The following is a 25,380-nucleotide window of genomic DNA, read 5'->3' on the forward strand; positions in this document are numbered from 1 at the left end:
AGGATTTCCCTTTCCGGAGATATGATTTGAGGAAACAAGGAATGCATTGCTTTTAAGAATGGGCTTAATCACCATTATTTATGAGCTGGAGATAGCTGACCATAAGGGCAGTGTGAATAATGCTGACTATAACACAACAGTCAACAGAGAATGCATGAAGGGTTGTGGTTATGTGTATACAGTTAAAGCCTTAACAGAATCGAATTCCAGGGGCCTTTATCAAATTTATGAACAGAGTCCTGTTTTCACCTGCCTTTGAAGGATAATAGTTTGTTATCTTTAATGAAACCCTATGCCTTGATTTTCATTGTGCAAATATGAAAATTTTAGTTGAAAATTATGAAATGCATAAGCTTCTAATATATAGAAATCCAAATACATTAATATTTGCTGCAGGCATCATTGCCTACAGTGAAGGAATAAGATCAGTTGAGGTAACAGATTAGTTGTGAGAACTAATAACAGTGTAATGATAACAGCGTAATCAGAGCCCTAAGAAATTTCTTAAATTGTTCTTCCCTGTTTCATAGCCAAAGAAGAACAAACTTTTCATTTGAAAGGGCATTCATGCTTAGGAGGAACAGCGGCAGCATGCTTGTTAGTGAGCATTTCCTGTATTACAGGCACTGCTAAACACTGGCTGCTGGAGTTGACAGAGAGAGATGGATACAGTCCTTGCCCTCATGGATCTTACTCTTGAGTGGAGAGAAGGGGTATAGACCCTAGGCTGCATATAATGGACCCAAGTAAGCAGCAGTGACTCAGAAGAAACATTTCTTGCTGAATCTTGTAAATGGTTAGAGGATATGGGACTTGATACTTTAAGTTTAGTAGGATGAGTATATAGCCTTGTCACCATAAGCTCCTTGACGTTGGGTACAGTGTCATAGTTATCTTTGCTTTCCTCTAACAAGTAGCTCAGTTTTTAACTTTGTTTCTGGTTGGGTGGCAAGCGTGGACTGTGGTAGACAGAAGGGCAAAGATAGCATATATGTGGTGGCAAAGAGCACCTTGGCTAGGCTGGAGTGCTGGCTTCCTGTGAACAGACACTAGTAGGAGATAAAGCTTATGCCTGGGGATGTGGTTTGGGGTCAGATTATGAATGTCATTGAGGCTGAGGAGTTTGGACTTTATATTTTTAAATAGTAGGAACTCATAAAAAAGGTTTTTAGATGGTAGAGAAAACCCCATGTAAAACACATTCAAATGTGTTTGAATGTGGCACATTTCTCATTATATAAGTGTCAGCTTCTTAGGAATTTTCCTGAGTGAAAGTGTTGAGACCTGAACATTTTTAAAAAGCATCTCTGGCTTTGCTGATAAAACCTAGGCTATCTCTGCAGTGTCACCTGAATTTCCTCATTTCTTTTTTTGAGACAGTATCTCTCTCTCTTGTCCGGGCTGGAGTGCAGTGGCACGATCTTGGCTCACTGCACCCGCCACCTCCCAGGTTTAAGCGATTCTCCTGCCTCAGGCTCCCGAGTAGCTGGAATTACAGGTGCCCGCCCCCACACCCAGCTAATTTTTGTATTTTTAGTAGAGATGGGGTGTCGCCATGTTGGCCGGGCTGGTCCTCATTTCTTTTATATTTTCATCCTTGCTCTACTGGCTCAACCCCTCCACCTGTATATTGAATTTTGTGTTTTCCAGTTTCCCAAGGAATTCTGCTCCCATATTTCCTCCCTTCACTCCTGCATCCTCAGCTGAGTCTTCTCCTGTGGTCTTCAGAAATGTATAAGTCATTTTAGAGAAAACTCTTGTTCTCTTTTATCCGAGAGGGAGTTTTGCCCTTGTTGCCCAGGCTGGAGTGCAATGGCATGATCTCCACTCACTGCAACCTTCGCCTCCTGGGTTCAAGCGATTCTCCTTCCTTGGCCTCCCGAGTAGCTGAGATTACAGATGGCCAGCTAATTTTTAGTATAGACAGGGTTTCACCATGTTTGGCCAGGCTGGTCTCATGAACTCCTGACCTAGGCAGTCCACCCACCTTGGCCTCCCGAAGTGCTGAGATTACAGGCGTGAGCCACCACACCCGGCCCTGTTTCTCTTTTATTTCACCCTTTCCTTCGAGGACCTCATCCTTTTCATTGGTTCACTTCTCTCTGATACAACTCTTCACCCCATAGTATTCGTGTTGCCTTTTGTCAACACTGTTTTCCTATTCTTAGCTTCCAGCCTATTCCTTCACTGGACAAGCCCCTTCCCCTTACTTGGGGCATTTTCTCACTTTGAAGCTTTTTCTGAATTTCTGTGGCATGTCAGAGTCTGTACTGCATTATTTAGTGCCTGATTACATGATCTTTCATTGGTACCTTTATTGTTTCAATTATGATTTGCTTTTCAGAATCTTCTTGAGGGCAGGAACCATAAACCTAGTTCTGACATTCAATACCTATGGATTGAGTATATCTACTTTTATAGAGAGAGCTGAAGCCAGTGATTATCTTGGGAAATTTAGAATTCAGACATTTTATCCATAGCCATTATACATAAGTAATGGTTAAGTAAAACCAATACTTGAAAAATCAGATTATGAAAACATCTGGAAGAACTATGGGAATTCATATACTTTACGAAAATAGCTATTCTGTAGTTGAACAGTATTAACAAAATTCTGATTAAAATATTAGATATTTGTATGTGACTGTTACCAATACTGAAAAATGAAGTTCTACACACAGATCCAAAGGAGTCTTAAGGCATGTATCTCACACGCACATATGTTAATGTGGTATTAGCCACTTCTCTGCTTTTCAGGGTCACTATAATCAGTTTTAATTTTCTTTACAGATGTTTCTATACTTTGAAGATCACGGACTAGTGACATGCTCTGCTGATCATCTCATTATTTTGTGGAAAAATGGAGAGCGAGAATCTGGATTGCGCAGTTTAAGATTATTTCAAAAATTAGAGGAGAATGGTGACTTATACCTTGCTGTCTAGTTTAAGGAATTAAAAATACACATGCATGAACCTTGAACATCAAATATCGGGTACTACTTTGAAAACCATTAATATATTGATCACTTAAATTGGTAATTTTTTTGGTCAGTCCATAAAATTCTACATATTTAAAGTTTTTGTGGACCTACCAACCAGGAACATGTTGCTTCTCAGGTCCTAGTATATCCTCCAAAGAATATACCACAAGTTTTCCATTTGACTTTCAGCTGCTGTTGAAGTGGTGAGTGCTGTGTTTTGAGCTTATTTTGAACCTAGACCCTTGTGAAAGGTACAAATAGAGGTAATAGTTAAGTTATGGCATTTATTAGAAGTTTTATTATTTGGCTTCCTTTAGAATTATTGTGAAGTTTAAAAATAGCCTTTCTCCTGCAAATTTTCCTGGTCTTATAGTAACTGTTAGTGTTCTATATAGCACAAACTTGAATCTCTCAGCCAAAAAAATGAACATATGTACTGATAATGTATGGCAAGTTTTTTTTGGATATCAATTTGTTTAGATAATTTAAAAATGTTTTTTAGTTCTAGCTACTAAAACCTATATGAACTCAAATGGATAGGAATCTTATGAGGGTGTATTTTTCCCAGTGCAAAGTGGCTTGAACAGCCATGGGCTAAATTGGTACTAGAACAACAACTGCCCCTCATGTACACCAAGGATGAGCTCTAGATCATTTGAGAGGCACAGTGTTTCCAGAGTCAGAGACTGCAGCTGAGCGCAACTGCCCCATCTGACCACTGACTCAAATACGAATTGCTTGAGACAGACTTCATTTATGTAGTTCTTTGCAGTGCCCATTGAGACACTATAACCAGCCTTGTAACAATATGTTTTCTCCTTTTGGTGCTAAAAAATAAAAAAATGAGAAAGTAAAGTAGTCTACACATTAAAGATTGAAATTCTTAAACTACTGATTAAGAAAGGGCAATGTGACTGATGTTAGCAGACTGACCCTTCTTAGGGAAAACTTTCTACAGATTTATGTGTTCATTATACAAATAACCCTAAAGGGAATCTTCAGAGTTCTTTTTACTAGTTTTAGCTTTGACAGTTGCTTCCACAACTACCTACAGTCAAAGACTGGAAGAGTTAAGGTCATCTAGGTAGACCAATGGCATAATGTTATAAATGAGGAAACTGAAGCCCAATGCGGTAAGGCCTTGCAATTAACTCTGTAGTGCCCAGTATCACTGAGCAGCTCTAAAAACAGGAATTGAAGACTGAATGAGAGAGGCTTATATGACTACTTTAAATCCAAATAACATTGAGTCATGAAAAGTTTTATGGAGAAATATTAAAACTTAAGCTACCTCCATTACAAAAGACTTTCTCCCATTACTCACATGCTTTTTCCTTTAGAAAATCTGTATTAGCCCATACATTTGTAAAGTTGTTTTCTTAAGTTGTATGACACACGGGAGTCATAGATTTTTAACTGTTTTACTTCCTAGCCTGTTCTAGGCTAGTGTTTTGTGATAGTAATCTATTCAAATGGAGTGGTAGAAATCACATCAATTTTGGAAGCAAATGGTACCATAAGTACCACAGCAAATTCCTTCCATCATTATACAGGCATACCTCAGAGATATTACAGGTTAAATTTCAGACCACATCAAAAAAGCAAGTATTGCAAATAGAGTGAGTCACATCTAGTTTTTGGTTTCCCGGTGCCTATAAAACTTTTGTTTATACTGCAGTCTTAAATTTCTAAAAAATGTACATACCTTAAGAATACTTTATTGCTAAAAAATGCTATCTGAGCCTTCAGTGAGTCATAATCTTTTTGCTGGTGGAGGGTCTTGACTAAGGTGGTTGCTGAAGGTTGGGGTGGCTGTGGCAGTTCCTTAAAATAAGACAGCAATGAAGTTTTCCAAATCAATTGACTTCCTTTCACAAAGGTACCTCTGTAACATGTAATACTTTCTAATAGCATTTTACCCACCAATAGAACTTCTTTCAAAATTTAGAGTCTGTCATCTCAAACCCTGATGCTCCTTTATCAACTAAGTTTATAGAATATTCTAAATCCTTTGTTGTCATTTCAACGGTGTTTAACAGCACCTTCACTGTGGAAATGACTGTCTCCAGAAACTACTTTCTATACACATTCTTAAGCAACTTCTCATCTATTACCTTCAGGCTCCACTTCTTCCAGACACCTTTTAATATTGAAATTTTGACCACCTCCCATGAATCAGAATGTTCTTAGCGGCATCTAGAATGATAAATGCTTCCCAGGAGGTTTTCAGTTGACTTTGGCCAGACCCATCAGAGGAATCACTAGTTAGGGCAGCTATGGCTTTATGAAATGTATTTCTTAAATAAGACTTAAAAGTCAAAGTGACTCCTTGACCCATGGACTGCAGCATAGATGTTGTGGTAGCAGGCATGCAGACAACAACACGGACCTCCTTGTACATCTCCATCAGAATTCTTAGGTACCAGGTACATTGTCAATGAGCAGTAATATTTGGAAAGAAATTTGAGTTCTCAACCATAGGTTTAAATATTCAGTAAATCATGCTATAAACAGATGTGCTGTCATCCAGGCTTTGTTATTCCACTTCTAGAGCATGGGCAGAGTAGATTTAACATAATTCTTAAGGACCTTAAGATTTTTTGACTGGTAAATAAACTCTTGACTTCAGCTTAAAGGCACCAGCTACATTCGCAGGCATTGAACTTCTCCCTAGCTACGAAAGTCCTAGATGACATCTTCTTCTAATAGAAGGCCATTTCATCTTCACAAACTCAGTTGTTCAGTGTAGTCACCTTCAGTGATCTTAGCTAGATCATCTGGATAACGGCTTGCTGTTTCCCCTTGCACTTTGATGTTAATGGAGATAGCTTCATGAACCAACCTCTGCTTGCTTCCAACGTTTCTTCTGTAGCTTCCTCACCTCTCAGTCTTCAAAGAATTGAAGAATTAGGCTTTAGCTTAAGAGAATGTTGTGGCTGGTTTAGTCTTGTATATAGACCACTCAGACTTTCTCCATCTCAGTAATAAGGCTGTTTCACTTTCTTGTTTGCACGTTCACTGGAGTAACACTTTCAAGAACTCTTCCTTTGGCATGGCTTTTTGACCTGCCTGGGCTTTCAGCATGCCTTCTTCAACTAAGCTTAATTATCTGTAGCTTTCGATTTACAGTGAGAGGCGTGACTCTTACTTGCACATTTAGAGGCTACTGTAAGTTATTAATTGGCTTAATTTCAATATTGTTGTATCTCAGGGAATAGGGAGGTCCAAGAAGAGGGAGAGATTGGAAACCGCTTGTTGGTGGAACAGTTAGAATATACACAAGATTTATCGATTAAGTTCACTGTCTTATATGGGCATGGTTTGCAGTACCCTAAAACAATTACAGTAATAACATCACTGATCACCATGACAGATACAAGAATAAAAACATTTGAAATACTGTAAAAATTACCAAAATGTGACACTTACACAAAGTGAGCCCCTGTTGTGAAAATGCCCCAATAGACTTACTCAATGCAGGGTGGCCACAAGCCCTTAATTTGTAGAAATGACAGTATCTTTGAAGCACAATGAAACAGAATGCAATAAAATGAGGTATACTTGTATTCTAATTTTCTGCCATGAAAAACTGTCTAGAGGGCAGTCTCCAGCCCTAGGGACTAGATTGCTTTTGTTTTCATGCATGCCCTAAAGTCAGAAAGATCGGGGATAACAGTATGATGGGAAATTCTCGTAGGGTCTCAAACCTGATGGTGTTCAGTAGTTGCAGGTAGACTGCTCCTAAAAGTTGGACTTTCGATTTAGAATAATGGGTCAATGTATATTATGTACATTTTCTCCATCTCCTGCGTTTAGCTTTCAACACTTAAGATACTTGTAACAGCAGAAGTAACACTACATAGTGTTACAATGTGTACAAATGCCTTGTCATTTTTATTTAAATATATTTATTACCTCAGTCTCTGGCTATATTCACAGAGCACAAGGGCACAGGATCATCCCTTCTGTTTCTCTCTCTGCAGCTGAGTAGGTTCTGTGTGAACTGATCAGCTTGTTTTTTTGCCCCAGAATGCTAACCAGTCCTGACTTAGAGGGCAAGTAAATTTAAAAATCTTAAATTAGAAATAAAGAATGATCTTAGGAAATTATAGGGTCATTCTCGTCCAGCAATGTTTTATAACTAGCTTCCTCCTTCTCTTTAGTAGTCAACGGAAATTATTAAAGAGTGTTGCATTTTCCTAATACAGCCCCCTCAACACATGCCATTTAAGTAAACAACTCCATGTAAGAGGCAGTTATAGTGGTTTATATAATATAAACTATCTGATACAGACACCATCTGAAAGCCTGTATTTCTAACAAGTTGACTATATGGAAGAATAGACTAGTTGGCAGCTCAGAAGATTATAATGTAGCTTACACTGGTAAAGAGCAGAAATTGTTGAAGCTTTAGTACCTAGCTGTCTTAAAGCATTTTTAAACATTTACACATTACTAATAAAAAGTTTGAAGTTAACATGAAATTTGACATAACACTGAGTAAGCTGTAAATATTTCATGTAGAAGATGTCAGACACCTGATAAATGTTACTTACCAAATAGAACTGAAAGTGAGATGATCAGAAAAGGACTGTCCCTTGCCTCAAGCAAGCTTCTGAAGCCTAGGCAAGTTAGCTAGGTCCTTAATATGGGATTCTGGCATCTTGATTTTAATGTGCTCTGAAAACAAAGTGTGTGACTCATGAAATAAAGGACACTAAACCCCAAATTTGAAATTATGAAAAGTTTAGGCCAAAGAGGTAAAATAAAAACAGCTGTTGGGAATGAAAAATGGCTGTAGGAATTTAGTTACAAGTACTTCACAAAAACATTTTCATCACATTTACATAATATAGCATTACAATACAAAGCTGGCTGCTGTCCTGACCAAGCAAGTTCTCTTATCATCTAACAAAAATAATTTAGATACATTTCTTTGCATGGAATTGTCATATTTTTCCATTTTTGGTACAAAACATAGAAAAAAACATTGGCACAGTATGTAGTGATAAGTCATTTTTTCCCCATGTACAAGTTCCAAGTATTCTGCATTCCAATTTGTATTGGAAAAAAGTAATTACTGATTCAATTAATTCAGTCTCTGTTTATACCTTTTAAAAATGCAGCATGAAGTACAGAGAAAGAAAAACGAAGTTTGTTTACGGGGTCTAATATAATACATAGGAAGGATCGGCTGGTAAAAGAGAAAAGAAAATCTCAAGTCTGACTTTATGTAGATCACAGAGTTGTGAAAAGAGCAGTATAAAAATATGCACTTGTGCTTTAGAAGCTTTTAGCATACAATTAATAGCTTAAAATAGTATTTACTGCCTCCCCATATGCTTATTTTCTGATATATTTACACCGCACAATTTTAACATTGTTAAAGCTAATGGCATGATTTCAAATATAGATTGGTTAAAAATATCTGAACCTTGAAACTTCCCCTCCCTATCCCCTCCCGAAATATTACGTATATGTGGTGCATGGCACAATATACTCCATGGGCTTACACCCAGAAAATTTGGATTTTAATAAAAATTTTAAACATGTATATAAACTTTTTTTTTTTTTTTAAGAAAAGCTTGTCCAAGGGCATTCAGATTTAATGGCTTTTATATAATACTTGTTATAGTGCCTCATGGCTGCCTCTGTGAGCCAGAAATAAGGGAAGCTCATGGATTCCCCAAAAATGAAATGCCACTTTTTCCCTCATCGTGGATGGCTGTTACCCCCTTTTACGGGAAAGGGGGTACAACACCGGCTGCTGATACCAGTCTAGAGAGGGCACCCACCAGCCAAGGCTGTGTTCTAACTTCGGTGTCACACCATCGGCCAGAAGAACCATGTAGCCATAGAGGCTGTGAAGCTAACTAGTTTATCTGTAATTTGGTCCAAGTTATTTCACTTATTTTATGTAGTTTTTTTTTCCTTAGATATATCTGTTCAGATAAGCTTCTTATGAATCCTTCAGATCGATGCTCTTGAGGAAAATAGTCAAGCTAAACAGTAATGATGATTTTTATGGTAAAGGATGAGCTGAACACTAGCTAAGCCACTTAGTCACCATCCTGGGAGACTGAGCTCACAGGCACCAAGGCTTTGCTTCCTGTGACCTGCTAGTTACAGTGAATCAGCTCCATGGATTGACAAGGGTACACCGGATGATAGCAGAGCAAAGGAGTTTGCCAAGTATTTGTTCTGTCATTAAGTATTCAAAAGGACATATATTTTTCTTCATGAAACATGACTTTCTAAAAATGAAATCTGGGGACTTGAATGATTCAAGGTCAAATATTAAACATTAGCTCCTTCACCAATACCTGTCATTATCATTAGAAAGGAAGGCCTCTTGTTTACGCTACTGCGATTCACAGTGTCCTTTGTAGGTCAAGAGGCCCCCTTCTGTGGCTTGGCTTTAGCTGTCAGATGGAAGCCTCAGACTTTTGCACTTTAGGTCATCTAGTGTCTTCCAGTGTTTGTAGTTGTCAGCCAAATGTTGCATCAGGGCTGGCAGATGTGCAAAGGCTGCAAGGACAGAAAAGAATAAAAAGAAACCTGTGAAGTTAGACCCCAGGAGCGTTTATAAGCCTGGGGCTGTCTGGGACAAGTGTGGGATCAGAATTAGAGGAGGCATACCGTGGGTGAGGCCTCAGGCTGTTAAGTGAACACACTTAACATGAGGACAAGTCATTAAACACTAGTTGCTGAAATACAAACAGGTCCTTTTTGAAAAGCTGCATATCAGAAGAACCTATGATTCAGAGTAAATACATTTTGCATTCTTCCTAGAGTTTCCTCCAATGATAGAATAAAACTGCAGTAGCTTCTGCAACGTGTCCTTTGAAGAGGCAAAGACTCGTTTATCCAGTTACCAAAAATCCATTGAGTCTTCTGCACACAAGCTTCTGTGCCAGCTGCTGGGGATGCAAAGAATGCACCCACCCAACTCGGCCACAAAAAGCTGACAGCCACATTTTAAAAAATATATTTTGTTTACCTTTAGGGTCACCCTATGTCACTAAAGATAATAAAGTATAACAAAATTTTCTTTGTGGGTGACAAAACAGTAACTGTCTTACCATCCCAAGCATCAAACATGTCTGTTATGAAGTAGTCAATGAAAGAGATCTGAGACTTGGGGATGCTACAGGTATTCCGGTCAAACACTGGCATCACCACAGGTAGCCCCTGTCTCTTCTCTTCATCGGTCTGTAAGAAAAAAACACCATCACATAGGGCTGGAGGACATGCGAGACACTTTTACAGTAATATCCTGTTTCTCAGAACAACCCTGTGAAAATGGGTTATTATCCAGTTTTCTCAATGAAGACATAGGCTCAGCAAGGTCCTCAGACTTACGTAAGTCAGCTGAGCTACAGTGACTACACTCAGGCCTTCCCACTCTCAAGCCTCTTACTTTTTTTCTTTTGTTTTTGAGACAGAGTCTCATTCTGTCGCCCAAGCTGGAGTGCAGTGGTGCAGTCTCGGTTCACTGCAACCTCTGCCTCCCAGGTTCAAGCGATTCTTCTGCCTCAGCCTTCTGAGTAGCTGGGATTACAGGCACCTGTTACCATGCCCAGCTAATTTTTAGTAGAGACGGGGTTTCACCATGTTGGCCAGTTCACTGTCTTGAACTCCTGACCTCAGGTGATCTGCCTGCCTTGGCCTCCTAAAGTGCTGGGATTATAGGCACGAGCCCCAAGCCTCTTACTTTCTATGTGATACCATAGCATCTCCTGACATTTTGATCTCAGGGTACTTAGCCTCTTTGCTGTGATCTTTTATTATTGCAAAGTCAAAGCTATTTTCAATGTCATACAAACACAAATTCTCATACCAAAACTACTGACGTTTACACTGAGAAGAAGCAACAGTGGGTAAAACTGCTAACACCTTAGCATGACTCAATGAACTAGCACGAAACTGTATTAATAGCCATAGTCATTATATTATTCGCTGCCACATGTTTGCACTTTAAAAAGTTTCAGGCCGGACCCACTGGCTCATGCCTGTAATCCCAGTAATATGAGAGGTCAAGGCAGGAGGATTGCTTGAGGTCTGGAGTTTGAGGCTGCAGTGAGCCAGGACTGTGCCACTGCACTCCAGCATGGGTGACAGAGTGAGATCTTGTCTCAAATTAAAAAAACAAAACAAAACAGTTTCACTTAAGAATTACCTCTTTGAAGCAGTAAGAGTTATTGTATTGAATCTTGACCTTTGAAGTACATGTCTCTGTAATATTCTGTGTGATGAATGTGATGAAATGGGAGTACACGTGCACTTGCACTGCATACCAAAATCTGCTGGTCATCTTGTGGAAAAGCACTTATGCACTTGAATTGAGATGAACCAGCTGCTTTTATCCATGGAGCATTATTTTCACTCGAAAGAATGACTGTCAAACTATGATTGTTCAGATGTGGGTATTAGCCATGCAGCTTTTGAGGTGTGTGGAAATCTGAGTATTATGCACATTAAAGTAAGGCCATCATTCATTGAGCTGAATATTAAGATCCACATTTCCTGGTGGTGTATTGAGCCAGAGGCCAGCTCAAAGGCTTCATTTGTAACTTTCATTTTTAGGTCACCCTGGCTTATGAACATTAGTACATTCCTTTTTGGGAAAAGGACACCTAAATAGGAAGCTTATATCAAAAAACTTAAAAGCACATTTTTCTCATTCTCCATTCACACTGAGAATAACTAGGAGTAGTACTTCAGGTCCTCGCTCTGTGTCCAGGGAAGCCCATTGATGAGCAGCTTTTGGCTTGGCTTGCTCATTTCAGGTCAGTCGATCAAGCAGCCTTAAAATACCCACTGGTGTTCAAGGAGTCATTTGATCCCCACCCCCTTCCTGTTCTCTCTGGAAAGCTCAGAACTACCTGTCCTACTTTTCTTCAATTCAGGGGCTCTCTTCCCAGAAAGCTGCAGTTTACTTACTGGATTTCATGAACAGACACTTCTCTAAAGACGGACGACATACAAGCAGCCAACAGACATTAAAAAAAAAAAACGTCCAGGCTGGGCGCGGTGGCTCACGCCTGTAATCCTAGCACTTTGGGAGGCCGAGGCAGGCGGATTGCCTGAGCTCAGGAATTCGAGACCAGCCTGGGAAACACAGTGACACCATCTCTACTAAAATACAAAACATTAGCTGGGTGTGGCAGCGTGCATCTGTAATCCCAGCTACTTGGGAGGCTGAGGCAGGAGAATTGCTTGAACCTGGGAGGTGAGGGTTACAGTGAGCCGAGATCATGCCACTGCACTCCAGCCTGGGCAATGGAGCAAGACTGTCTCCAAAAAAAAAAAAAAAAAAAAAAAAATCCAGCATCACTAATCAGACATGCAAATCAAAATCACAATGAGATACCATCTCAAACTAGTCAGAATGGCTATTATTAAAAAGTCAGAAAATAACAGATGTTGGCAAGGTTGTGGAGAAAAGAATGCTTATACACTGTTGGTGAGAAATAAATTAGATCAGGTAGCCCAAGCAGTTCGGAGATTTCTCAACTAGAAATAGAAATTGCTATTCAACCCAGCAGTCCCATTACTGGGTATATGCCCAAAGGAAAATAAATCTTTGTACTGAAGAAACACCTGTACTTGCATGTTTATGACAGCACAATTCATGGTAGCAACGACATGGAATCAACCCAGGTGCCCATCATTGGTGGACTGGATGAAGAAAATGTGGTGCATATATACCATGGAATACTATGCAGCCATAAAAAAAGAATGAAATCATGTCATTTGCAGCAACATGGCTAGAGCTGGAGGCCATTATCCTAAAGTGAAGTGATATAGAAACAAAACCAGATACCACATGTTCTTTCTTAGAAGTGGGAACTAAACATTGGGAACACACAGTGGCAGAAACTGGAACAGTAAACACTGGAGACTTCAAAAGGAGGGAGGGAAGGGGGCAAGGGTTGAAAAACTCCTTATTGGGTACTATGTTTACTACTTGAGCCATGGATCATTAGAAGCTCAAACCTCAGCATCAGCAATATACCCTTTTAACAAACCTGCACATGTACCCCAAATCTTAAACATACTGGGTCCGCTGCTGGCCACTCCCCTTCATGGTCTTCCTAGGTATTATCTATTCTTTATCTTGCCCTTATTTATACTGCCACCATAGTACATTTCAGCCATGCAGACCCCACAACATTCACTACTTGTGGCTACTTGTTTGTCACCCACACACCCATCAGTGCTTAGAGTCTTTTCTCTGGAAGTAGGGCTGTTTCACATGTTCATTTACAGTCCACTGCTTTCAAGATTTCTCTCCTTTAACTCCTCTTTACACTGTCACAGTAAAAGTGAACTACATATTGCTCCTCTTTATATAAAAATTCTGTTTTCCCTCCCCTTGTTAATTTTGCTCAGAATGCTTTGTTCTTCCAGAGTATTCTCCTATTCCCACATTTCTGTAGCCCCCCCTTTTATCTAGGGAAAAAAGTCTGAACTCCTGTCGCACTTAACATAAACTTCCTTGAGATACACTTCATTTTTTACCAACATGTGGACCTATCTGCATCTCTTCCCCCACTGGACTGGGAACTTCCCGTGGCCGCGATGTCTTCACTAATGCTTGTGTTCCCATAACCCACCATGGAGACACCCAGGAATAACCTAATGAATGAATGGAAGATTTCTCAGTTTTTGTACAAGTTCTGGATCGAACAAATTGAAGATGAGAAGTTACTTCCAAAGGCTCAGTTTATCCTCCTTCTAGAGAGACTCTGGTTAGTGATCAGCCCATCAGTCAGTTCCTGAGGGAACCAGAAGTCTACCCCAGGAGGGGGTAAGCTGCTTTCTTCTAGGGAGGAGTGGTTAACTAATTGGTAAAAAGTTAACCGGAGAATCCCCCAGGATTTCCATGACCTGGGGCCCATTCCCAGAGGGGAAGTGGAGCTTCCCTGGAAAGATGGCGCACCTGTGCAAAATACTCCTCAGAGATCCTCCCAGCCCATTCAATGCACAGGTCCAAGGGGCGGCATGGGTTGGCCACATCAGCACACTTAATCATCATGCGTTTGATCAGGATTTGGTTTTCAGGGAAGTTCTTCCCGGCAGGGTTGCATTCACAGTCGCTGCCCTCAATCTGGAAAACAGATGGTCGGATCAGGGTTGGTTCAAGATGATGGTGAAGCCCACGAGGGCTGACTCACCTGGCATTCGATGGTAATCACCGAGCACACAGGTGGGACTGGGACTCAGCGAAGGCAGCTTTTTTTAAAATTCCATATATAATATGCCAATACATTCTTTAAAAAAAAAAAAAAAAAGAATATGCTGATACAGTCTTAAAAGACACTCAACACAGAGTTTGAAAGCTGAAAGTCCCTATCACCACCTGTCTACCCCTCACATCCATTTTCTTCCCTAGAGGTAACTGCTATAGCAGTTTTGTTTTTATTTTGAGCAATTTGATATGTAATGTGAGAGGAAATTTCTCCCAGTTTAAAAAAAAAAAAAAAAAGGGTAAAAGCAGAGCTTTTAGCTACTTTAATCCATTTAAAGTAGAGCAATGGCACATGCATGTAACCTTCGATTATTTCTTGATTTCTACTCCTTATGCCTACCAGCTCCCTCCCTCCTATGACCTGTCCCACCCCCACTCACCCACTCCCTCGCACTTTGGTTCTCCTAAGGCATGTGTCCACTCATGTTTTCTTGGCTGTTCTTCTGACTGGCTGGTAAGTGAGCAAGGTAGGTGTGGGGTTCTTGGAGTAGAAAGTGGTCAGGAGCAGGTGTGTTCAGCCATGTTTAGAAAGACTGGTCTACACCTAGTGGTGATGTCAGTGTCCTCAGCCATGTATGTGGCCAAGACACGAGTTGGTGCACACAGATGCAGTCACAGGCCGTTTACATAGAACCTGAAAGATTGTTATTCTCCACTTTTAAGGACACCATCAAATTGATTGTGTGCAAACAGGTCTCCAGAGCTCTGCCAAGCCAAAAGGCTGCATGACATTTGGAGGGTTTTAGACTGGACCTATTTATTAGACTATCAATGTGCAGAATATGTTCTGGAGGTTTTTGATTACTTATCAAAGTAATACTGTGTACTATAAATACTGCAGTTAATAGTAAGTTTCAATGCAGAGTTGGGGGCTTACATGGGTGGATGACCTTCCCAGTTCTGAAGTTCTATGAATCTGTATACTTTTTCTTCTCTAAATCCCCAGATCCTTGCTCCTGTAAGTCCTCTGTGGAAGGAGAGGGTTCTGGTGTTGTGCTGTGGAATCCCTGGGGGAAGGGGCTTAATAGGTGAGGTGGACACTGTCCCTCCATCCAGACTGGTCATGGGATGGGTCCTACACAGATAGTCTCCTTACTGATCAAGTTACGATGCTCATTCACATCCATCCACTTTGCCAACCTCTGCTGCTCAACAGGAATGAGCGGAAAGCTTTTCTAGCTTTATGGAGTTATGAACAGCTTCATGGCTTCAGAGAACAGTGGATCTTATTAGGTGTGAACCTTCTGTTTCATGTTCCTAAAACCCAAATTGGTAAGGACCTTAAGGCAGGTCCTAGGTACATGAGTAGGTTTTAAAAAAGGAAAACAACGAATGCTTCTGCTTTCCAGTCACTCCCAGTTTTATGATAGTCTTCAGGTACTGGTATGCTTTTAATGTGAACCAGCAACATTCTTTGTTCTTGAAAACACCCTCCAACTTTGAGGTTTTCCAAGAGCTCAGTGAACAGAGAAGTAAAGGCTTTGGATTCTCTAAAATACCACCATTTATGCCAGTCTCTGCTCGTCTGCAGCTCCTTCCATATTCTTTGGGCCTAGCTTTTTCGGTCAGTACTGGCTTTTTCTCAGGGACTTTCTTTCAAGGAGCTCAGAGTTGCTGTGGACACAGTTTACTCTCATCCCCAAGGAAAACAAGTGGCTAGTCCTTTCAGCCCTTTACCAACTCCAGGCAAATAACCACCTTGCATTTGAGTGGGAGAGAACATGCTTTGGGGCCAGAGCAGGCTCTCATGGGAACGTACTTGGATGTGCCTTACGGCATGGAAAGCAGCACTCACCTCAGCTGCCATTGGCTTGTTGATGCTGTTCACAAACTTATTCACATGTTCAAAATGTTTTGTCATCTCTGTTGCCAAAACCATGTCAATAATAGCCTGGCGCAGCGTTCGATAATGGTTCCTAAAATAACCAGAAGACAAAGGGGCTTGTTCACAGTGTGTCTCGAATTATAACTATTCTGCCACCATTTCACTACACTCCTCACAACCCAAGAGGAAGCTGCGGCACAGAGTTAAGAAATGTGTGCAGATCGCAAGAAGAGTTTACCTGCTCGTCCTCCCAATAACCAAGACCTGCAGATGCTACTCCATTTTCCCCAGTGATAGCTGATGCTTATGTGATTTACGAGTATTTTTAAAAAGACAGAAGGTACCTGTCACATGGTGGACATTTATCTGACAAGGTGATTCCCTTCTCCCTTCCCTTGAGAACATCAAAACAGTACGGTGGCAGGAAATGGTAGGCTGTTACAGCAGCCACATAAGCTGGCGCACTGCACTCTGTGCAAACACAGTGATTGCCATTGCAGAATGGCCACAGCGTCCTTCAGTGATGGCAATGGAGGATTTTCCTGTTAATAAATACTTCCCTAGATTGCAGCGGACAGAAGTTGTAATGAATGAAGCAACAACCGTGCCCTAAAGTAACCATCCAATTCTGTCGTCGTTTTCTAACTTCAGGAGCCAGAATGGCTCTTGAATGAAATTGGCTACTGGAAAGAATTTTCTGCAAAAGTTTAAAATCCCATCCTTGATACTCATGAAACCGAAGCCAAAGATGGAATAACTCACCTCCATGTTTTCCCAGTTTTCTGGAGACCAAACCAACAGGTTCACGTAGACCAGCGGTCCTGAGGCCTGAGGGCGCTCCATGTTCTCTGTACACTGCCCCCTCCCAGGCATCTGTGCACCAGCCTGGCTGGTGCTGTGTGGGAAATACCCACAGCCTGACCGCAAGGTGCTGGCAGGCAAGAGGACCTGCTCACATCTAACCCACTGTCATCAGCGGAGAATGCAGGGCTGGGGGAACCTGACCGACCCTTCATGCTCCTGCTCTGTGGGACCTACTCATAAGGGAGTATTTTAAGCAGCCGGAAATTGAGCTAGGGAAAGATGGGGGTGGATACATTTTCCTCAAGTTGCACAAAAGACAGGATGTCCTCATAGGAGGGTAAAAATATCTGGTATACTTAGTAATAATACAATCAATATTTATGTAGTGTTCTGCAGTGTATAAAACATTTTTATGAACTCACTGAAGACCAAATGTGATTTCAAAACATAAAGGCAGTCTGAAAAGTCAAATTGAGTTAAGGGCAAGGTTATTTTATCATCTGATATAGTGGGACAGCTATTATTTTCCCTTTCCCCTAAGAGGAAGCTAAGTATTTGGGAAAACTGAGTTTCCCACTTAAACTTCACAAACTTGAGCACAGGAGCCCAAGCACAACACACCTGTCAATATTCTTGAAAATGTTGCATTTGGTGTCCTTGACGGTGAGCTGGAAGGCCAGGGCGGTGTGGTGACTCTCCAGAACAGCAGTGTCATTGTAGAGCACAGCAAGCTCACTGCCTGCATTGCAGAGGAAAGAGTTGGTCCTTCCCGGGTGATCCACGTCATGGACCGTGGCAGCAATGAGGGCTGCCACCTCATCCAGCTGATCGAGGCTTCCCTGGAATACGGGGAGGCAAGGTTGAGCATTACCACTGGATCTTGGAGACCCACATCCATCCTTGTCTGTGCAGAGGGTCAGGTCAGGGGACGTGGGATTTTCAGAACGTTTTTAGCCGGTTGAGCCTTCTGACCTCCTAGATGTGGAGAGGCGGCCTTGGACATGCAGCATCACTTTACTGTGCTGTCTGTTATCAGGAGGGAAACCTGAGCCACAGTTACAACAGACAGCTTAATTCTTTCTCCAGGGGCCATCAGTTGCTTCTACAGGAAGAGGCCAAACAAGCCTTTTGAATTGCCCACTGTACGGTGTTTCTGCCACAGCAGAAAGCGGCCTATGTTCACAAATATTACCAATTTGCCTAGTTCTGAAAAGATTGAGTGTGCATGTAGCAAATGGCTCAGATACAACAAAACTATTCATACAATGGTGAAATGACTAGAGCTGTAAAAGAGTAAAAGAGTACCAAGTAAAAGAGAACCAAGCAGTAAAAGAGGACCAAGGGGAAGAAGAAGAACTTTGCCAGGAAAATTAAGGCTAAGGGGGTTCTTGCAACTAAGAACAAAATTCAGCTCTGGGCTAGCAGGCAGCAAAGGCAAAAAGGGAAACCCTATTTTGAAAGCTCTCATTATGTAATTAAAGAACACAAACCAGAGCATCCGGGGATACAAGTGTTTTCTGAGCCTGCAGCTTTAGGAGGGAGTTATCAGATGGGCTATGTTATATAAGAGATGCTGTACTAGGAATTTATTATTTATTGAGTGCCTACCACGTACCAATTATCGCTGCATAGTGCCAGAGCTGCAGCAATGATTTACACTGGCACAGCCTGCACAAGGAAGTTTGTAATGTAGAGGGAGAGAGACAAATACATTTAAAAACACAAACAGAAGTAACTTGCTGTGAGATGCGCTAAGAAAGAAAGTACAGATGCTTTGGGAGTATAACCATGGGGCCTGGTCTAGTTTAGGGCAGCACTGTCCAATGTACGTTTTGCGATGACAGAAATGTGTTCTATTTGTGCTATCCGATAGAGTAACTCCTAGTCACATGCAGCTACTGGACACTTGAAAGGTAGCCAGTGCAACCAAGGAACTGCATTTTAAATTTTATTTCATAGCCATGTGAGACTGATGGCTACATATCAGATAACATGAGTCTCGAGGGTGGTCACTTCCAAGGAAGTGATTTTTCTGCTGAGCCTGAAGGAGAGGTAGGAATTGTCCAGGCAACAAGCAACAAGAGGGGAATTCCAGGCAGAAAGAACAGCCTGCATGAAGCTCCTGAAGTCAAATGAAAAAAGGTCTGTTCAGGAAACGTAAGCAACATCATTGCGGCTGAAGGGACAGTGAGTGAGAGGGAAAGTGGTCCCCAGGATACGGGGGGTGGGGTGGGTCATCATTTTTGGTATTCCCAAAATTTGCTCTCCTAGGCCTGCAGGAGGATGAACGGCTGCTCAGGTGAGGAAGGTGAACCTGTAGCTCAGCCCTGTCCTGCAATGGCACCCTGATGGCCAAGGGGCTGCACATGTTTGTATTGGTTTAGCAGGCTTCCCCGAAAGCTCTGTCTCCGCCAGAAGGGAGCCATTTCCATTCCTGACGCTGACCCCATGGAGCTGGTGGGCAACACTGGGGTGACCCCAATCAACACAACTAGGCTCCTGAGTAGGGACAGCAGAAGTTACTCTTTTCAGCTCTTCTCAGAGATTGATTCTGCAGTGCCCAGGGCAAGCAAGCATGATTTGGCCATTTCACTGCTGGTCGAGAGAGGCCACGGTCACCTGCAGGCACGTTCAGCGATCTCCAAGCTCAGGACCCAGGACAGCCCCAACCTGGGCTCCGCCTTCACTGACTGTACCTGAGCAGTGAGAACCCACAGGGCCCAAACTCTGGGCCTCCAGCTAGTGCCCCTGTGGTATGTTCAATCCTGCTTGGAGTCTCAGGCCTGTTTATTTTTTAATTCTTCAATGAAAGAGATTCAAGTAACTGGGGTAGAAAACATAAATAGCACTAGATGAAACATGCCTTTCCTTCCAGCTAACACTGACTTAAACCGTGCCCTCAGTGACTTTTACAAAGATACCAATAATGGGTCCTGCAGTTTAGGTGGGCACCAACAAGGCCTTGTCAGACCAGAAATGGCTGGGAGGTAGGGAAGGAAGACAGGCCAGCTCACTAGCAGACGGGAGAAGCAAGGCTCTATGTCAGGGAGGAGCTATCCATGGAAGAAAACCCCACCAAACCCGCAACTGGCGAAATTCCAGTCCCGTGGAGTTACCTCTGCATAGTTTTTTCCTTCCCTAACCAGTAGGAGTAGATTTGGATCACACTGAGGAAAGTTGGCCAGAAGGGTTTCATTCTAGATCTGCTTTTCCAATAGTTGCTTATTCAGGATAAATATTCACGTATGCCCAGACACTAATAAAGGAATGCTTGCTATCCTGGCCTCTCCACTTGCAATAGTTCCCTGGAATTGGGTAACGTGGGGAGAGGATGGGGTCTGTCACCAATTGAAGCGAGTGTTGGCTCTGGGCATGCTAGCTTTACAGCTGGGTTGGGCATGCTCTGTCATAGAATTAAGAATTTTAGCCTGGCCAGGCACAGTGGCTCACACCTGTAATCCCAGCAGTTTGGGAGGCTGAGGCTGGTGGATTATCTGAGGTCAGGAGTTCGAGATGAGCCTGACCAATATGGTGAAACCCCATCTCTACTAAACATACAAAAATTAGCCGGGTGTGGTGGTGCATGCCTGTACTCCCAGCTACTCGGGAAGCTGAGGCAGGAGAATCGCTTGAACCTGAGAGGTGGAGGTTGCAGTGAGCCAAGGTCGTGCCATTGCACTCCACCCTGGGTGACGACAGAGCGAGACTTCATCTCAATAAAAAAAAGAAAGGAAAAAAAATTTAGCTTATCACAAAGAAATTAGGGGTGACAGATGACACAAGAGAGGTGAGAAAATACTTCCTGACCCTCTTTGTCAGTGCCAGCAGATCTGGTAGAAGAGACCTCAGGAATAAATCTTTCTGGAAGCACCTCATGATGGACCCACCAGTGATCACAGGCAGGTAACCAAAGCTCTGAGCACAGAAGCCCCTTCCAGCTCAGTTCTCCAAGGTTCCTAGCAGCTCTTAAGTTTTCTGATTCTCTGGCAGGGGCTGCCAGCATGAGAAAATGTTTTCTGAATTGTAAACATATTCTGTCCAATCTTAAACTTGTTTCTATTGCTGTAATTTGAGAAATCTAATCAGGCTCCAAATATACTAGCAGAACTCACAATTTAAAGAAATATATTTTGGAAGAGGATAGTAAGATATGATCAAGCTACTAAGCATTCCCTAATTTATCAAAGATTTCATCAACGTTTTCCTAGAGTGGTTCTGCTTGAGTGAGGTTCACCTCTAACTCAAGACTGCAGAGGCTATTGATCACCTTGCTCTTGGCATTAATGAGTTGGGTGCTGTTTTCACCTGGTAGCATGTGGCTTCAGCTGTGAAATATTATGTGGTATAAAAGAGAGGAGCATGGGCCGGGCACGGTGGCTCATGCTGTAATCCCAGCACTTTGGAAGGCCAAGGCGGGTAGATCACGAGGTCAGGAGATGGAGACCATCCTGGCCAACATGGTGAAACCCCACCTCTACTAAAAATAAAAAAAAAAAAAAAAAAAAAAAAAAAATTGGGCGTGGTGGCGCACGCCTGTAGTCCCAGCTATTCAGGAGGCTGAGGCAGGAGAACTGCTGGAACCCGGGAGGTGGAGTTCACAGTGAGCTGAGATCACGCCACTGCACTCCAGCCTGGGCAACAGTGCAAGACTTCGTCCCCCCACCCCCCCAAAAAAGAGGAGCATGAACCTGTAATAGGAATCCAGGGTGTTTTCACTCCTCAAAGAAAGGTGTTATAGAAACATAGGTTGATATCACTATTAGTTTTTTAAAAGTAGAAGACAAAATTCTTCAAAAGCATCATTCTTGGGCCACATTGTTTTCTTGTTGATGAAACTGAATAAATATCAGGATGCTGCTGGCAAAACTGAGAAGAAAACCTTACCCACACCCCTCTTCCTGTTTTCATGCCATTTCTGCTTCTACCTGTCTCACTATAGCTCCTAAATACCTAGGATATTAATCCTTCATCAACACCTGTTCTAAGAAAATGATCTAAGGTCAGGCATTTACAGATTGACGTGAATTTCAATCCCTGTATGGCACTTCTCCCAGGGGTATCTAAACTTTAAGTTTTAGTTCTATTGTAGCAAAAGAATGTATAAGCTTCGGTGTGCAAGTGGGGGTAGCTGGGGAGGAGGAGAGATGGGGATTACTTGCCGGCTTTAAATAGGGCTGCCCTTATGTAAAGGGCAGGGGTTCCTAGGACTGCCCTGCAAGTCAGCGGTGGTACATGACAGTACTGAACTCTAAGACCAGGGGATATGGAACTCGTTCAGAATTATGCAGAAGTCATTAATATACAAATAGGCACATTCGCACCTACACAAAACACAAACACAAATGTATGTAAATCAGTGTAGAATGCGGAATGGCTATTAATACCTGGATTGTAATCTACCAGTGGCCAAATCCTGATACTAAAATTTAACCTATAGATCTAGTAACCATTTGCTGTAATAATTAAGTTCTGTCCTGCAACCCAGTAACACAGCTCCTAGCTAACGCTTGGAAAATGGGTTCATTATCTGCCATGCATATAAAGGAGTCTCTGTGGTGATACAAATTATTATTTGGAGGAGGGGAGGGCTAGCAGAAAGGTCCGTGTCTTTACTACACCAAAGTGACTGGTCAATTTGGTAACAAAAAATTTTTTTTTAAAAAGCTGTCAACTTGGTTGCAAAATAGCTGTTTGCTTAACGTATTTACTAAGATTAAGTTCTTGGATCTCCAATCCAGGCAGGTAACTAGGTCATGGTATCAAAATCCTACCTTTACTCTTTCCTTTCCAAGGAAGAAAGCGGTGGCGTGCAGGACGTCAGCAGCATGGGTGGAGTTGTGGTAGGCATTGGAAGAGTGGTAGTTGGCTTCGATCACTTGGAACCAGGCCCGAAGAGTGGTTTCAGAACAGTTTAAAAATTCACATACTCCAAACCGAGAGAAGACCTTTAAGCCCAGGTAAACCAGTGGCCTGAAAAATAGGAAAACCCACCTGGGCTCATTGTATTCACTGGCCCAGAAACTGTTTTCGTTGATGATAGTGGGGGATGGAAGCATTTTTCTTCTGATGATAGCTTCACACACACAGGGGTTTAAAAGCATCTCCTCTAAAAATTAGGAGGCGGGATCTCTCCTCCTCACCAGCCACCTCTTTGGAACTAGATGCTTCATTGTAGTACATCCAAATTATGTCTGGATGATCTCTAAACCACAGGCCCCTCAGTGGCTCTGACAAGCAAGAAAGGAGCCTGGCGGTCCCTCTCCACTTCCACTTCCACATTAACCTTGCACTTTATTTCTGCTCCCTAAGGAAGTGACTAAGCCTAAGGGCGAAAGGAACAGCTTGGATGGTCCCAAGTCCTATCATTTAGAGTCCTGTTACTTATTTCCATTACAGGTGAGAATCATTCATATCCTACAGACCAACACCCCTGGGAAGAAATAGCCTTCTCCTAGTATAGAAAAAGAACTTTTAGTTATCTAATCTTTCCTCTGCCTACAGGATGGATCATGGAAAAAAGAAAAAAAAAAAAAATCTATAGTGCTCTCAATTCCATTTTGTAGGGTAGAGCTTCCACAATTTTGAGACTGAGGATTCTTAGAACTCTTGGCTCACTAGCACAAAGGAGGGACCTGTGGATACTCAGGCGGATCCCACATCTTACTAATACTCTCCACAAAGGGGGTCACTCAAGGGTTCCAGTCTCTCTGCTCATTCAACACTACTCTAACACGGCATGAGAGCCAGAACCCATGAGGTCTCTCACGGCAAAAACATCTCTCCCTCAAAGTTTCCAAATGTGAGAGTTTGAGTGTGGCCATCAATCCTGCTCTGCCTTCAGCCAGAGGAGTCACATACCTTTTATGCGTAACGGCTTCCAATTCAAAGATGTTGAAGTCCCAACTCTCCTCATTATCAAGTAATTGAGAGATACAAGGGGGAACATCATTGATGGTTATTGGCATTGCAAGGTGACTGTGGCTCTGGTGCACATCTGAGCAAACAGATGGGATGGGAGAGGCTGGTTAATTGTGGAATCTTGAGCGCCCGGCTGTCTGTCATCATCTTCATGGTTACTACTAGAAAAGAAGTCTTATACCTGATTTTTCTGTTATTGAACTTCAAGACCCTCAAATAGAAAAATAATTCACTTTAACCCTGTTTAAATGTATAGAGATTTGCAATTCTTACTCTAACTGTGCTCAGAGAAGTAATTTTAATTAGGAGACTAATTTTAAAGGTAGACCAATATTGATGCTTAAACTCAAATGGGACTAGCTGGAAGTAACACCTCCCAGAGCAATAATCACAACAGCAGGGACAGCACAGGCTGGAGACAGGTTACAGTAACCAGTAGATAGATGAAAACTTACTCTTAGTAAACACATACTCATTTCCTGACAGCCTTCTCAAGCCATCCTGGAATAAAGGAAGATCCTGTTAGAAGTATGCTTTATATCCATTATCATTCTCTCTCTCTCTTTTTTTTTATTAGTGAAAGAGATTTGAATCCTGAATAACCCAACCAATCCTGAAGTCTAAGTTGAAGCAAAGCTCAAAATTAAATCAGAACAGTTATAAGACAGACGATACTCTCCCTTCTGTAACTATTAGCCCCAGAAAGTGGAGAAGTGGGATAGAGTGGATATGGCTGCGTCAGGACTCACAGTCCTTGCTTCAGATCTTGAGGGGATTGCCTCACCCTCAGAGGGACTGTGTTACTTGTGTTTTCAGACTTACATTTTGAGGAGTTGAAGCCATCAGCCATATTTAGGGGATTACCTTCGAATATAAAATTTTAAAAAGATTGAGCTATTTTTTGACTAACATCCCAACTAATTTTTCCCCAACTGTATTTTATGTTTTAAAACATGAGCATTGCTGCTTGCCTTTTAAAGAAGAGTTTCTGGGTTTGAGGTCCTTGGAGTGCAGCATTAAGAGAGTGGATGAAATTCAAATGCTTGGCTATGTCCCGGCTCTACAACTAGTCCCCAAGTGTTCCTGAATCTCAGTTTCCTTCCCTCCACCTTCGATCTCTGAGTACCTAAATTATCTAGATCTTTGCTTAAAAGTCATTTAGAAATGCTTATTTGTCATTCCCAGATGATGTGTGCTAAGGTTTAAAGTAGTATTAATTAACGAAGGACTCCCCTGAAGTTACAACTTGGATCTTTAGGCCAAGAGCTGAGTAAACATGGACGTAACAACAGCCACAACTGTCCTGCCTCTAAGGTGTGTATGGCAAGAGATTCTTGGTTTTCCTTGCTGTTCTCTTGTTCCACTTCCCCAAAACCACATAAAATTGAGGTGGAATCATGCACTGGTTCCTCACAGCATCCTCTGGAGAGGAAATCCAGGATGGTATGGCAGTGATATAGGAGGAGGGACTTGGACATGGGGCCAAATTGAGGACTAGGTAAAACAGGTCCAGGGCAGAAGCACCTCCCCATAAGCTATGCCCACCAGCATGCCACTGCAGCTTACCGTTGCAATGGCAACACCCAGACGTTTCCACC

At 42.0% G+C, this 25,380-nt stretch overlaps 2 protein-coding genes across 5 annotated transcripts in view; one reads left to right on the forward strand and one right to left on the reverse strand.

Annotated features, from left to right (window-relative positions):
- The window catches only part of WDR41 (WD repeat domain 41), a 54,664-nt gene extending 50,828 nt beyond the window's left edge, over positions 1-3,836 (forward strand). For all 3 annotated transcript variants that reach the window (XM_011996274.1, XM_011996290.1, XM_011996283.1), the window contains one exon: positions 2,791-3,836. In XM_011996274.1, coding sequence (XP_011851664.1) covers positions 2,791-2,943 — 153 coding nt within the window. In that variant the 3' untranslated portion in view covers positions 2,944-3,836. The remainder of the gene's footprint in view (positions 1-2,790) is intronic.
- A 3,874-nt stretch (positions 3,837-7,710) lies between these two features.
- Positions 7,711-25,380, reverse strand: part of PDE8B (phosphodiesterase 8B) — a 243,906-nt gene continuing 226,236 nt past the window's right edge. The window contains exons 15-23 of one of the 2 annotated variants that reach the window (XM_011996259.1): positions 24,238-24,283; positions 23,723-23,858; positions 22,636-22,834; positions 17,486-17,703; positions 16,031-16,151; positions 13,927-14,094; positions 10,064-10,193; positions 9,399-9,509; positions 7,711-9,330 (exon numbers count right to left, since the gene is read on the reverse strand). In XM_011996259.1, the coding sequence (XP_011851649.1) occupies positions 9,400-9,509; positions 10,064-10,193; positions 13,927-14,094; positions 16,031-16,151; positions 17,486-17,703; positions 22,636-22,834; positions 23,723-23,858; positions 24,238-24,283 (1,128 nt within the window). In that variant the 3' untranslated portion in view covers positions 7,711-9,330; position 9,399. Of the gene's footprint in view, positions 9,510-10,063; positions 10,194-13,926; positions 14,095-16,030; positions 16,152-17,485; positions 17,704-22,635; positions 22,835-23,722; positions 23,859-24,237; positions 24,284-25,380 lie in introns of both variants that reach the window. The other variant, XM_011996265.1, reaches the window with a different exon arrangement.

The sequence above is a fragment of the Mandrillus leucophaeus genome, unplaced genomic scaffold, assembly GCF_000951045.1.
Source record: "Mandrillus leucophaeus isolate KB7577 unplaced genomic scaffold, Mleu.le_1.0 Scaffold114, whole genome shotgun sequence".
Taxonomy (NCBI): Eukaryota; Metazoa; Chordata; class Mammalia; order Primates; family Cercopithecidae; genus Mandrillus; species Mandrillus leucophaeus.